This window comes from Carassius gibelio, chromosome B7, assembly GCF_023724105.1.
Source record: "Carassius gibelio isolate Cgi1373 ecotype wild population from Czech Republic chromosome B7, carGib1.2-hapl.c, whole genome shotgun sequence".
Lineage (NCBI taxonomy): Eukaryota > Metazoa > Chordata > Actinopteri > Cypriniformes > Cyprinidae > Carassius > Carassius gibelio.
Window position 1 is genome coordinate 32,553,748 of NC_068402.1, and position 16,178 is coordinate 32,569,925.

Sequence of the window (16,178 nt, forward strand, 5' to 3'; positions counted from 1 at the left end):
CATGCATTGGCTGTTTAATCCTCTTGTCTGTGTATTTCTCTTTGTATTTTTAAAAACAAGCCCTCCTCTCATTTCTGTCCTGTAGATGCGTTTAGCATTCTGTCAGCAGGATAACTGCTAGTTAAGTGATTTGGAGGTGCAGTACACCAGCTGCATATGTGTGACGTACAGTATAGCATGCATTAATTCTCCAGGGGTGCATTAAGCAGCGGATCAAATGGTGTGACCTTCAAAAACAGGAAACAGTCTGTCAGTGCACACACAGATGACTTAAACTACATCCTAATGAAGCTTCCCAATTAAAAATAACAAGGGAGAGAAGAGGCCCGAGCAACATTCAGTGCAGCAGTGGTCCATTTATCACACCTTTTTAATTGTATTCTTGAAATAGCAGTGGGAAAAGACTGAATTTTCTTGTTGGCTCATTAGAAGTGTGTGTGACGTGTTGTTCTGTGTGTCTGTGTGTGTCGCAGGCTTAAGACCATGAGTGATCATCAGGATCAGGCTGAGGATGTCGGGCTCCTAACGCCTCACGATCAGTCAGAGCCCTCAAAGGACGATGACATGCACTTCAGGCAAGTTATGACTTGACTGGTAAAGGTAGACTCAGCTTCGCCTTTATATAATCTGGTTTTAAACTATTTTGAAAGTTTAAAGTATTTTAGTGATTGATGAAAGTGTGTGGCTTCTTGGCATAGCTGGTAAAACTGTTGTCTTACATCAAGAGTGTCTACGCTTCGACTTCTGGCTGAGTCAGAAGGTCTTTCTGTTAGCCTGTTCTGTCCTGGAAGGTTTGGGTTTTCCCCACAGTCATAAGATGCTTCAGTTAGGCGTCAGTGTCACTTTGACCCTACACAGTACAAATGATTTAGAAAATAGATGAGCTTTTGTGACCAGGAAGTCATAAGAAATGGTCAAGACAAGAAGTGACACACTCTCAGAAGGAAACATCACTTCACTCTTTTCTACAGAATCTGGTTTTGCTTCACTTCCTTTATCTGGTCTTAAGTAAACAAAAGGCTTTTAATGTTTGTTTAATTATTTATTATATATATATATATATATATATATATATATATATATATATATATATATATATATATATATATATATATGATAAATTATATTTTTTATTATTCTTTTACACTGTTAACATATAATTCATACACAACAACAACAAAAAAAATTATATTGTTGCAGCCTGTAGATTTAATACAATCACTTATCAGCTGTCCTTTCTATATAATACCATCTTATGATAAGTGACATGACATACAGCCAAGTATGGTGACCCATACTCAGAATTCATGCTCTGCATTTAACCCATCCAATGTGCACACACACAGCAGTGAACACACACACACCGCGAACACACACATGGGGGGCAGTTGTGGTTCAGTGCCTTGCTCAAGGGCACCTCAGTCGTGGTATTGCCAGCCCAAGACTCAAACCCACAACCTTAGGGTTAGGAGTCTAACTCTCTAACCACTAGGCCATGACTTCCCAGACTAAGCCACGATAGGAAATATGATTTTTACTGTAAAGCATGTTCACAGATAGCTCTCATTTTATTATGATCTACTCTTACTGTTTTGTTTTGAAAAACATATGGTAAACTTCAGTCTTTCAGCTGTATGCTTAACATTGATGTGGTACCAAGTCAGAAATCTGGTCACACTTATTACTGATGGTAAGTTCATCCAACCTGACATAAATCTATGTGTTATGCAGTGATGAAAAATTTTAATCTAAAAAAGGTCATTTGAAATTTTTGTTTGAAATCTGTTCCTAGGCAAAATTTATATTAGATTTCAAATGTATTGTTAAGCCTTTAAGCCTAAGCCTTATTAGAAAATAATAATAATAATAATAATAATAATAATAATAATAATAATAATAAACACTTCAGATAGTTCACCCCAAAATGAGATATGCTGAATATTTATTCAACTGCAGGTCATCCAAATTTGTTTCTTCGTGGGGACAGATGTGAATAAATGTAGCTTTATAACAACTGCTCACCAATAGATCCTCTGCAGTGAATGGGTGCCGCCAAAATGAAAGTTCAAATAAGACATGATAAAAACATCACAATAATCCACAAGTAATGCACACGATTCCATCAGTTCATCAATTTAACATCCTGTGAGGTAAAAAGTTTCATGTTTGCAATAAACAAATCCATCATTAAAGGGTTAGTTCACCCGAGAATGAAAATTCGTCCCTCTTCTACTCACCCTCGAAGCATCCTAGGTGTGTGTGACTTTCCTCTTTCAGAATCCAATCCAAGCTTTTCAATGGGTGTAAGCAGGTGTTTGTTGTCAACTGTTCAGAAGACATGAAATAAAGTGCACGCATCTGTAATAAAACATCCCTCATACAGCTCTGGGGGGTAATAAAGGCCCCCTAATAGGGAATCCATGCTTTTTTGTAAGATAAATATCCAGATTTTCAAATGTAATAAACACATTTTTCTCTCACTTCTGCTGACTGTTGGGAAAAGTAAGATGTGCAGGAGGAAGATGGAAGAGGTATGCGTCGAGCGCATGCCGCTGGGAAATGTGGGAGCAAAGGAAACAAAGATTCCTTACTTTAGGGTCTTTATTCACCCCCCGGAGCCTCGTGAGGAACGTTTTATTACAGATGCGCTTTTTTTTTTACGTCTTCTGAATTGATGACAACAAACACCCGCTTATCCCCATTGAAAGGCTTGTAAGAGCAAGGACAATTTTTTATATAACTCCGATTGGATTATTCTGAAAGAGGAAAGTCACACACAGGATGCTTTGAGAGTAAGTAGAAGATGGACACATTTTAATTCTCGGGTGAACTAACCCTTTAAAACTTTTTAACTTTAAATGAGTACTCTTTCCACAGTATTGCTTTCTCGAAAAAATCTTGTCTGAATCAGGAGGGAAATATGAAAACATCAAGCATTGTTTACATGTGAAAACATTCCAAAACAGTTCTAAACAAATATGAGTAAGAGGACAATCGGGATGGACTTTTTCCACTGGAGAAAGCATTATTATGTATTATGGACTATTTCTGCCAGCAAAATATTCATCTTTTAAGTTCACAACAGGTTAATTAGTAGATAAATGTTGTGCTGATTAATTGTGGAATATTGTGATGTTTTTACTAGCTGTTTGGACGGCACCCATTCACTGCAGATGATTTATTGGTGAGAAAGTGATTTAAAGCTAAATTCCTCGTCTAAATCTTGGATGGCCTGAGGGGGAGTACATTTTCAGCAAATTTGGTTAAACTATTCCTTTAAGATTCACTAATTTAAGAATTTGTATTGAACTTTCTATAATATGTGTAGTGCACTTCTTATATAAGTCTGTTCTGTGGCGGAGTGTAATTGTAGGAATGTTTCCAGATGGGGTTTAGTTGAGCACTGTATCATGTGCTCACACTGTCATCTGTTCTGTTCAGACAGCTGACGTCCACAGGGCAGAATGACCGAACAGCTCAGTATCGCAAAGGCTGTATCGTGTTTCCTCTGTAAAAATCCATGTTTGACGATCTTTGTCCCCTTTTACTCGCTTCTAGATGAATTATTGACTGTACACTACCGCTGGGACATATTGCCTTTCTGGCTCTAGATGCAGTTTGGCTGTTAATCAGTCTGCCTATGCAGAAGCTCAGCCAAGGGCACACAGACACCCTGCCAGTCTGGTAACTCTCCACCTCCGCAGGCAGTGCAACCATGACATGCTGCAGTCAACACAGTGCCTGAGCCTAGCATAATAAGAGCGCCTGACTCATGTCTGGATAGCACAAAACACACAGCAGTTGTATTATCGCTCTACCTTTCTGTCATTTTTAAGGTATCTGCAAGCAGAATTATTATATAACTATGCTTAAATAACAAAGAGAAACTTGAATTTAAAAGTAGTTTGAGGCTGCTGAATGAATTGTTCTTAATTTTAGACACAGTTGTCTTTAAAGATGGCATGTATATGCCATGACACCAGAGCCAAGCCTATTTAAAAAAAATGGTGTAAATTTACTCAGACCAACCAAGATGATGGGATTCATTGGAGCAGATTTGAAGAAATACAGCATTACATTTGACTGGTACATTTGCTCACCAATAAATCCTCTGCAGTGAAAGGGTGCCATCAGAATGAGTGTTCAAATAGCTGATAAAAACATCACAATAATCCACACGACTCCAGTCCATCAGTTAACGTCTTGTGAAGTGAAAAGCTGTGTTTTTATAGTTTTCTAGTTGCTTACAAGCAAAAACAGTTCTAAACAAATATATTGGTGGATTTTGATGTTAAAGAATAACATGGAATGGGCTTTTTCACTGAGGAAGCATTATTATGAATTATGGACTCATATTTTGGCCAGAAGCTATAAAGTTAAAACACCTAAATGATGGATTTGTTTGTTACAAACATGCAGCTTTTCATTTTACAAGACATTAACTGATGGACTAGAGTCATGTTGATTACTGTGATGTTTTTATCAGCTGTTTCAGCTTTCATTCTGACGGCACCCATTCAATTCAGAGGATTCGTTGCCCTGAAAGATTCTCACAGGAACCATTCCCCTCCAAATCTGTTCTGATGAAGAAACACTCATTTACATAATGGGTAGCTTGAGAATTTTATTTGTTAGTGAGATTTCTTTGCCTAAGTACTATTAGAGCTACAAAATACATTATATATATATATTATACATTATATATAAATATTCAGGAGCAATAGCCAATGGCCATTGCTCTCAAACACAATATGCAGATTTGCCAACAGACAGGACCTCGGCTAAAACTTTGAAATAAGTTCGTACAAGACGGTAGACAGATTATTTTAAAGCACTATACTAGAGTTCACTAATATTATAGCTCAATGTGCATGATTAAAGGGACAGCACACCCAAAAATGAAAATTCTGTTTTTATTTACTCACTGTTATGTTGTTCCAGACTTCTGTGGAACAAATGAATAAGATAATATGTCGACTGCATGAATAGTTTTCAAAATATATTATTTTATGTTCCACAGAAGAAAGAAAGTCATACAGTTCTTAAGTGGAGACGTATAAAGGTATGTTAAAAATAATAATAATAATCATCATTTTCTTTTTTGGGTGAACTACTCCTTTAAAGTATGTGCATATAGTAAGTAATTTTGGCTGTAATAACATTGACATGTACTGACAAAGGCAAGAAGTTATGAAGAGAGGGGAAATGCACAGTTGTTGTGTATCTGATGTTCTTCGATTTATTTTTCATCCAAGGCAAAAGACAGTACATTTTAAAAACTACAAATACACCTATGACTTACATGCATACCGTGTACAGACAATTGGTATTTTCTGCACACCATTTTCTTCACATTGAGTGAGTAGAATGCCACTCTGAACACGGTCACGACTAACTTGCCACACAGGAAACCACATGACATCTTGCTCTAAAACAAACCCCCACTTCACACAGCATATTGTATTTCACACACTACTGAGATACTGCTGGCCATTTCTATTTGGTTTTATTATTTAATTAAAGCACGCAAATGTTTGCAGCTCACTCAGCGCTACATGAGGCATTGTTTCTCTGTTGAAATGGCGACAAAAGGAATATAGAATCATCTATAATAGACTCGGATGCTCGTTTTTATTGGATACAGCAGCACAGTGCAGCAATAACAGCAGCGGCCTAAGGGGACATAATATTATCTTCTCGGCAACAATGATGTGTGAAAAGAAAGATGTTTCTGTTCACGAGTGTGGGTGTAGTGGTGTTCCCTGTTATGCTGAATGATGGTAAAAGCATAACAGATGCATTTGTCCTGTCAGCAGCAGCACAGTGAGATGTGTGTTTGTGCCAGAGGACTCTCTGCTGCACTCTTGGACACGTGCCTGTGTTCCCACAGCTCTTCCTCTTAGGGGCCGTACAATACAGAGTGTTAGAGTCCAGAATGACTGATCATTTTGTAATCTGATTTCTGATAGCCTGTGATGTCCTTAGTTGTCATTATTTCATTCTTGACTGTCATTGAAGTTTTTCCGGTGAAACTTACAGGACGTTCCCTTCCCACTGCAGAAGAGTAGTTTTAAAGGTCAAGTACACCAGGTGTCCCAACCGGTTAGACCACTGGACAGATATACTTGTGGTCCCGGTGGAGCCAAAAGTTGACATGTCAAACCTGTAACCCATTAGTTACCAAGCTCAACTCAACAACTGGGCAATGAGCAATCAATTTTGCTGCAAAATTTTTAACAGACCGGCCATTGAGGAATTCTACAGACACCATAAAAATAAAATTAAAATAAAAACAATTCTCAATTACTTTTTTTATTTTTTATTTTTTTATAAAACAACATTTGTTTTGTTGTAATGTCAAAATATAACTCACTCAAAAATGAATGTTTAATTGTAAGCACATTGATTGCTTAAGTGATCAGCTGTTTCCTAACAAAACTCATCGATGTTTATGAAAGATTACAATGGAATTCTTAGGATATTATAATGAATTAATAATGCATTATAAAAAAAATCGTATAATATGTTGTATCAGCTCATAAATAAGCATAAGAACAGTTTTAATGTATTTAATAATTTGTGGTTATAGCTTTTAATAGTATGATGATTTATAGCACAATAAGCACCTTGCATCCACATAAATTACAATGGATTATATTTCATATATTTATAAATTATTGTAAGTCCCGTATCTTGCCTTTGTTGCACAATAATTTAGTACATATCATCATATCATTATAATCCGTTATCGATTATTTAGATGTAATATGGTATTCATTGTGTGTTACAAATAATCATACTCTAAGTAACACAACCACAAATGTGCTTTAACATTATAAGAACCCTGTATTATAAATACATGCTTTATAGAAAGTGTTAGCAATATGTCTAACAGAAATCAGTTTGTGCACAAATCAATTTCATGTGTCACGTGACTGTCTTGAGCTCTTCTTTTGAAACATTATTAGTGTGTCAAAGTCATAAGCTTTATGTAATGGGACGGCCCTCTGCCTCGGGCCTGAGCGTGAGTGTATTCGGATCATCGGCTTGTCTGTCACGAATTCATCCTGAGGTTAACCTGACTGTTTTTATGCTAATCCTAACTAAATTACATATTGTGGTGGAAAATATGCCTTCTAGTTCACAAACTGTGCTTTTACCATTGCATTCTCATTTAAACTGCATCATGTTGGATTTCCAGATTAATATTTTTCCAGATCCTCTTACATATTTCTTTCTGTATCGCAGGGTGCATCTAATCGATGATCTGTCATACGAGGACGTCAAGAAATGCTACCGTGGATCTGTAAGTACCAGATGACATACAGTTCAAAATCATTTTGTCCAACCTATTAATACAGTGACCCGAAAAACAGTTTGGCACTCAACCATATTTAAAAAGGTCTGGATGTAAATATAAAAAATAAAGTATATTGGAACATACATTACATATTTGTAAGTATTATAATACATTTTCTATCAGATTAAGTATTTCCCCATGTCCTCAGCTTTTGTTTCATGGCAAAAACTAAGAAAGAAGAGCCGTACAGCCGTACAACTGGAGAAAGATGTGTTTTACTCACAGATGATGGACTTACTTCAGCAGGCAGCTAAACCTTGTCCTCTGGACATAAAAAAACAACACAATATTATTATGTTCAAATTGAGACTGAGATCTGATAAACAAAACCTCTGTATACATCCAGTGCTCTTTTCTGAGCAATAAACATATCTTTAGTTGTCATGAGGTGGAAAAGACCCCACATACAGCATTTTTGCAATTATTTTTAGCATTCATGGAGTTTTTAGTGGATAAGTGTGTCACTCATGTGTCCTAGCCTTCTACACACCTTAACCACTTTAAAACAAGTTTTTTCGAAGTTTTAAATAAAACAAAGATAATTGGAGTATGTTTTACAAGATAATATTTCAGTGTTACTTCAAAAATTCTTTATAACTATTTGTGTAAAATTACTGCAAAGTTACACATTTATGTCAGCGTATGAAAATATTCCAGGAACATTTGACTAGCATTTTTGCCAACGATACATTTATTTTAAAATTAAAATCATAAAAATGTATTTTGGTGCCTATCACAGAGTAATTTGATAGATTTTACAGTAGATTCTGTGACCACAGCTTTGCTACTCAGGATGTTTGAGTAAAAGTGACGTGGCACGATGAAAGATACCGTCACACCTCCAGGCCCCTAGCCATGGTTATAGAATTAAGACATTGCTTTTATTACAGCTTATAACAGACAGTGTAGTTAAAAGCAGGGTTAAAAATTGGACTGGCTCAGCCCATCTACGTAATGAACATCCATCATCCTAATGATCTGTTGTGCATCGGTCTGCTCTGAGACGCTCTGAGCTGCAGGAAGCAAGAGTGAGAGAGCGCTGCTGAAGACAAATGTGCTAGAAACAAGCCCACAAGTTTTTCCGTCAAGGTGCAGTGGGTGTTTCTGCTGCATGTCCGTGATTGGGCAGTGAAAAGAGCGACAGAGAGAGAGAGAGAGAGAGAGAGAGAGACGCTTCTGAAGAAAGAAGAAATTCTGTGTTAGCTCACAGGAAGAGGACGAAGCTAAGTTGGCTCTTGTGTCCCGGGACAGTGGAGAGGAACGGGGTATCTGCGAGGCTGCGTCTCGGTTGGTGTGGAGTGTTTGTGTCGTGTCAGCATGCTCAGCTTGGTGCAGAGCTCACATCCCTTACGAGAAAGAGCCCGGCTGCAGAAGAGCTGTGCGAAGCAGCTGATTTCTCTTTCCTCTGCTTCCTCACAGACCGTCAGCAAGTACAATGCGCAGTACCACAAGCTTTTCCAGAGCGTTGCCAAAGAAGAGCTCCTGATGAAAGGTAAGTTTGTTATCACTCTCCTTCCACTGCATCCTCTTACGTAATAGTTTGCTGCATCTTGCCGTTCCTTGTAATGTGACCTTGTGAAATGATCAGATAATCTAGCTTCCTCAGAAACGTCTTGCAGTTGCTTTAAAGTAGTTTCATTTATTTAAAATCAGAATGGTGCACATGCTGTGTTAATAAAAATGTCCTTTACATACAGAGATGGGCAATGGTCTGAACATTTGTAATAATAATATTTAATAATACATGTACCACTAATGAACTATTACTAAAAATGCTTCATATCATGCTTTTTTTATTATATTATATTATATTATATTATATTATATTATATTATATTATATTATATTATATTATATTATATTATATTATATTATATTATATTATATTATATTATATTATCAATTTACAAGTATAATTATTTTATATAATATATTTAACACTATGTAATAGCTTTTTACAATTTTATAATTAAATATAGTTTAAATATAAATCAATGAATCTATCTATAGATTTTTTTTTTATCAGCATAACACTTCCATAAGATGCTTATGAACATAAATGCACATTCATTTAGATTTTTTCTTTAGATTTGATAGCAACCCTGGAGTCGCATGAAAACAAGATTGCATTAAACCTGATGATTATATTATATTATATTATATTATATTATATTATATTATATTATATTATATTATATTATTTTATATTATATTATATTATATTATATTATATTATATTATATTATATTATATTATATTATCAATATACAAGTGTAATTATTTTATATATTTAACACTATATGTAATAGCTATATTTTCACAACAACTATTTTATAATCAAATATAGTTTAAAATATATTAATCAATCAATCCACCATATTTTCATCAGCATAACACTGCCATAAGATGCTTATGTACATAAATGCACATTAATTTAGATTTTTTTCTTTAGTTCTGATAACAAATCTAAAGAAAATGAACACAAGTTTGCATTAAACCTGATGAATATATTATATTATATTATATTATATTATATTATATTATATTATATTATATTATATTATATTATATTATATTATATTATATTATATTATATTATATATTTCAATTGTTTTAAAATCCTTAAACATTTATTTCAAGGATTAAATTACCCCTATTTTCAGTCATTTGGACCTTAATTAATTTCATGTTCATCTTTATCTTGGTGTTTGGTGATATTATGCTGTTGCAGTCCGTCTGACATTGATATCAAGATGCTTTGGGCTAGTTCAAGTGAAACAGAATTTGATGCTGTTCAGTATCATCTTGCGTGACTTGCAGATCTCTTGTATAAGTGCACTTATGCCCCGTCCTTTAGTTTACTCCTGTGCTCTGCTGCGAGACATCCTGCTACAAGGCCGACTCTACATCTCTCGAAACTGGCTGTGTTTCTACGCCAACCTCTTTGGTAAAGACATCAAGGTGAGCGTCACATCTATGCCGATGATTATAAACATGTCTAGAAAGTTCATGCCCAGGAAAAAGGTGCCATTTGTGGTAGAAAATATAGCAATTTTTTAAACATTTAATTTGAAAACTGAACGTCATATCAAATTAAATTTTTGCACAGCAGCAAAAGAACTAAGGCATGTATATAAATACCTGAGTACATTGTGAAAGTATCAATTTAACTGCAGAAATGTCTGAATGCCCCAGAAAACAACACAAAACAGACATGTTTCTGGTTAATAAGGTAGTACAATTTTTGCATCAAAACAAACTCAATAGGAATAATCACACAGAACAAATGTACAAGTTCGTAAGGAATGATCATAGAATGACTGGTGGGTTTTTTTTTTGTACTTTTGGCTGCAGGCCACGTTGCAGTTTGTTGTGCTGAATTAAGCGTAACGTTTCTTTCTGCACCATGTTATTTAGTAATTAGATTTAGCTGGTCCAGTTTCCATCCTTGTGAGGGAAAATGTTGTGTGCAAGAATTTGTAAGTTAAGATGGACTCTGAAACAAGGAACTTCTTCCTTTTTTTCTGCCACTTTCTCTTGCCTCTCAGGTGGCCATTCCTGTTGCGTCCGTGCGGTTGGTGAAGAAACATAAGACAGCAGGTCTGGTTCCTAATGGCTTGGCCATCACCACAGACAGCAGTCAGAAGGTGCGTTTCCACCAGGAGATTGAAATACAAAGCTTAGTCAGCATATGCTGTGGCACTATCAGAATCTATGTCTTCAGTCAGCATATCTCACAACTGTCAGCATTTATGGCGTTTTGTTGATTCAAGTCAGCAAAATAAGACTGGTTTAGAAAGGAACACCATTAGACAGTGCAAAGGACTGATTTGTTATCAGATATTATGGTATTTATGAATTATTATTTGGTGGTTTGATCAAGTGATTTCGCTTTCACAGCTCAGGCGACTTAATGGAGATCAAATTGTATGTCTCTGTTTCTTCTTGAATTTCTTGGTGATAAATAGAAATGGACTGAAATGAATGTGAATAACATAGCTCAGATAATTTGGTCTTGTAGAATTCTAATGAGAAACATTTGAGATTGAAATCTCTTGAAAAGTTTGCAGATTCTAGGATCTTGGCAAATTTGTGCACAGTTTGTGTCTTATTTGATTTCTCTAGTACTGAAACAGAGAAAAAAAAAAGTTAAACATTTTTATGTTTCTTATGAATTTCCAATAAATTAAAATCGACACAAATAAGATATGTACTCTAAAAAAAATGCTGGTTTATTTCAACCCAACTCTGGGTCAAATGTGGACTTTTGGGGTAAAACTCTCATGTAAAAATTGTAACTAATGGTTGGTTAGTCCGTATTTGACCCAAAGTTGGGTTAAAACAACCCAGCATTTTTTAGAGAGACTATAGCAAGAGAATACAGATATAAATACGACTAGCATGGGGCAAATAATTTGGTCTTAAAAGTGCACAATGCAAATGTTTGAATTCATTTTGAGGTCTTGTGATTGCAGATTTGATTTCTTTTCCATTTACTCTTATTAATCTCTAGAGGAAATTCACTGACATTTCATGTGTCATTTTTCTTTCCGTTGGTTGTATCCGTGGACTAAGCATCAACTTCTTTTCAGTAAAGGCTTCGTGACTGAAGAACTTGTGGAATATAGCAGTTGAATGCAGTCTTGTTGGGCATTGCTTTGAGTGTTAACTCCTGTGAATAGGCAGTATTTCTAGATTTTTTAAGCCAGTAATTTACTTCCTGTACAGTGAATGCAGAACAAAATGGCCATTGTGAAAAATAATAACTAGCTGCTTTGAAGTGCACCTGGTAAAATCCTAGGCAGTTGTTATTGCAGCCACTACTATGCATTCAAGTTAAGGATACAAAATAACTAAATCATAAAGTTTGAATGCTGGCAATTGTTTATGCAGGTTTAAAGGCAAGTGAATACAGCCACATCTCTTATACACCACCTATATACTGTACATTATTATACATAGCTGATTCTTTGTATTATTTATACATGAATAATGAATTCATTTGCATTTTTTCAAATGGAAGCAAAATTTCCACTGCTACCAGTGCCCTATGCAAACATGCTTTTCAAATGTTTTTCATGTGAACATGCATGCAAAAGTTAGGTATTTTAGAGAATTTGTTTAGTCATTCATGTGCACGTAATTTCATTATTTTTCGACTCCACTTGAAGGATGCATTTGTTTTGTACTTATCCATAAAGCCTCTGTCTCTCATGAGATTGGATTTCATGTACCCTTAATGTTCTCAAAAAATATGATCCTTTTCCTGGTAGTGAGATTATATGTAAGAACTGTTCACTGAAACCACCTTTAGGGAATCCAATATGCTTCTTTTATATTGGCATTACTGTGAAAATCCCCTTTTGGAAACTATATTTTGAAGAGTGTTGTCCATGCTGGTTTAGGTGCATGACCAGAGAGTTAAAGGTGCTGAAATGACATGGTTTTACAAGCTTATGGTCATAAAGAAGCTGTGTTTTGAAGCATGTCAGCTGTTTTTTGAAGCTCCAAGATCTTCCAGCATAGTTCCACCATTAAGCATCTAAAGACCAGCTTGGACTAGTTTGAAACCGACTTGTTTAAAGGGGGGGTGAAATGCTCGTTTTCACTCAATATCCTGTTAATCTTGACTACATATAGAGTAGTACTGCATCCTTCATAACTCCAAAAAGTCTTTAGTTTTATTATTTTCATAAGAGAAAGATAGTCTGTACCGATTTTTCCCGGAAAAACACGACCGGCTGGAGGCGTGACGTGTGGGCGGAGCTAAAGAATCACGAGCGTGAGTAAGCTTTTGCGTTGAGAGCATGTGGAAGCTGTGACATTACCCAGAGCTGTTGAAAAACATATTAAAGGCTCTGACATTACCGTGAGGGAAAACCCATCATCCAAAACAAACCATGGCTTACAGTCAGATTCAGCCGTTTATTTATGATCCAGAATCAGATCCAGAGGCTGAAACTGAACGAGAGCAGCAGCAGCAACGACTCGCTCTGAGCGGGGCTCGAACCCGGGTCTCCGGCATGGGAGGGGACGCACTAACAAGGAGGCAGAGATATTTTAAGCAGGTTTACTCACTGCCTGCGGTTCCAACACACGATCGTGACCCTTTTTCCTTGGGATTGCATCATCCTTAAGAAATAAACGATACGCAAATCCGTCGTCAAACTGGGCCTTGTTTGTAAAACAAGCATCTTCGAAATGCAGGGAACAAACAAAAACACTTGCACAACTCCGTTGATGCTCTGTAAAAATAAACTCCATCCACTGGTCCCTTAATGCTGTTTTTTTTTGGTAATCTGTGCAGGGTTGTCTTGCCCTGGCAACCAAAAACACACTTCCTTTGTGACTTTTCGCGACGCTCTCGCTCTGATCAGTGAATGTCTCTGATCAGTGAAATGTCTGTGCTGCTCAGCCTCTCAGTGCTCTGCTATATGGGAGCACGCGCTCTTCCGGCAGAAGTGCCCTAAGGACCCATATAAGGAAATTCCGCTCCATCTAACGTCACACAGAGCCATACTCGAAAAAAACTTTCCGAAACTTGTGACAAACCGGAAGGAGTATTTTGGGAACAAAAATACTCCTTCAAACGTACAACTTAATTTTTCAAACTTTGTCCATGTTTAGCATGGGAATCCAACTCTTTAACAGTGTAAAAATCTCAGTATGCATGAAATAGCATTTCAACCCCCCTTTAAAAAACACACCATCTGTAGCTGGATTTTCTAGTATGAATATAAGTGAACGTGCCAAATCCACCATGTACTGTATTGTAGTCTCTGTTTAAACTTCTTCACTCTAATGATAATATGTTTGTGTGCTTTCCACCCACAGTATGTATTTGTGTCTCTGCTGTCCAGAGATAGCGTCTATGATGTGTTGAGACGCATCTGCACACATCTACAGGTGAGAGTTTAGACCGTACCTCTGGGCTAATATGTTGAGAACATGTAAACGGTTTTAGCCTAATGACAGGTGGGCTTTTATCATGCTGCTGTCTGACATTCAGGTCAATGGGAAGAAGATCTTAAGCCTCAAGCAGTACATGGAGGAACCCAACTCTTTATCTCTGGTAGGTTTGAGAGAAAGAGTGTGAAGTCTCTGTCATTTGGTCAATTTTCATTCACAGTGTTACCACCCAATGACAACAAGTTGCAAATTAATTTTCATATAAAAGGGATGTATGAAATATTTAATTTCAGGCATAATTCATGCTTAATGAATCCTAGTGTGGCCTTATTTCCATGTGGATAGGATGAGTTCCCTGTCCCTGAAGCTTTTCCTGTACCAGATGAGTTTCCTCCGGTGTTGAAGTGGAGGAGGAAGCCATCAGTTGTGTCTGTATCTTCATCTCTTCCTGACTTACTGGGAAACTCCACCGCCGGCCTGAGTGCTGTAGACGCCCCCTTCCAGACAGACAAGCCTCTGGAGGGTGAGTGACTGACTAAAAAAGGTATTTAGATATTTTTGAAAAGGATGCCATAGTAATACTAAGTAATGTTTTTATGGTGTTCTAAAAGTTTTTTTTTTTTCAAAGCACCTAGTAGAAACATGTAAATAGCATATATACAGTATATATACAGTACAGACCAAAAGTTTGGAAACATTACTATTTTTAATATTTTTGAAAGAAGTTTCTTCTGCTCATCAAGCCTGCATTTATTTGATCAAAAATACAGAAAAGAACAGTAATATTGTGAAATATTATTACAACTTAAAATAATAGTTTTCTATTTGAATATACTTAAAAAATATATATATATATATATATTCCCATGATGCAAAGCTGAATTTTCAGCATCATTACTCCAGCCTTCAGTGTCACATGTAGCATCCAGTCTATCACATGATCACTTAGAAATCATTCTTATATTCTGATTTATTAAGAGTGTTGGAAACAGTTCTGCTGTCTAACATATTTGATGAATAAAACGTTAAAAAGAACTGCATTTATTCAAAATAATTTTTTTTTATAATAATATATATTCTAATAATATATTTTCTTTACTATAACTTTTTATAAATTTAACACATCCTTGCTGAATAAAAGTATTGATTTTATTTAAAAAGAAGAAAGAAAAATTACTGACCCCAAATTACTGCCCAGTAGTGTATATTGTTATTACAAAATATTTATATTTTAAAAACAGCTTCTTTTTTTTTACTTTTTATTTATCAAAGTATTCTAAAAAAGTCTCACATGTTCTGAAAAAATATTAAGCAGCAGAATTTTTTCCAACTTTGATAATGAATCATCATATTAGATTGATTTCTAAAGCATCATGTGATAATGTGATAAAATTCAGCTTTGCATCACAGATGCATTTAAAAACAATTATTTTAAATAGTAATAATATATCACAATATTAAAAAAAATTCTGTATTTTTGATCAAATAAATGCAGGCTTGATGAGCAGAAGAAACTTCTTTCAAAAACATTAAAAATAGTAATGTTTCCAAACTTTTGGTCTGTACTACGTATATATATATATATATATATATATATATATATATATATATATATATATATATATATATATATATATATATATATATATAATATGAATATGACAATCAAAATCTATTTGAGTATGATACTCTCACACACACTGCCTATTTTGATAGGGGTAATGATAGGATAGAAGTGATGAAATGTTCATTATTGCATATTTTAGACTAGCACTTACTGAAATAAACGTAGTGTAATGAGATGACTTTACAAGAATATAACATACTGCCCACTGATGAGAGATAAAATCCCCCAGCTTTGCACATTATCGGGTCATTTTTGTGCCGTGTTTTCTGACAGTAAAGCCAG

The 16,178-nt window shown here is 35.4% G+C and overlaps 1 protein-coding gene across 6 annotated transcripts in view; it reads left to right on the top strand.

Moving 5' to 3' along the window:
* LOC127962466 (GRAM domain-containing protein 2A-like) overlaps nucleotides 1–16,178 on the top strand; it is a 29,597-nt gene that overhangs the window by 9,958 nt on the left and 3,461 nt on the right. For 4 of the 6 annotated variants that reach the window (XM_052562037.1, XM_052562035.1, XM_052562034.1 and 1 more), the window contains exons 2-9: nucleotides 474–575; nucleotides 7,249–7,306; nucleotides 8,780–8,852; nucleotides 10,218–10,321; nucleotides 10,909–11,007; nucleotides 14,195–14,266; nucleotides 14,370–14,432; nucleotides 14,615–14,792. In XM_052562037.1, the coding sequence (XP_052417997.1) occupies nucleotides 474–575; nucleotides 7,249–7,306; nucleotides 8,780–8,852; nucleotides 10,218–10,321; nucleotides 10,909–11,007; nucleotides 14,195–14,266; nucleotides 14,370–14,432; nucleotides 14,615–14,792 (749 nt within the window). Of the gene's footprint in view, nucleotides 1–324; nucleotides 576–7,248; nucleotides 7,307–8,779; nucleotides 8,853–10,217; nucleotides 10,322–10,908; nucleotides 11,008–14,194; nucleotides 14,267–14,369; nucleotides 14,433–14,614; nucleotides 14,814–16,178 lie in introns of those variants that run through there. The other 2 variants (XR_008154591.1, XM_052562038.1) reach the window with 2 other exon arrangements.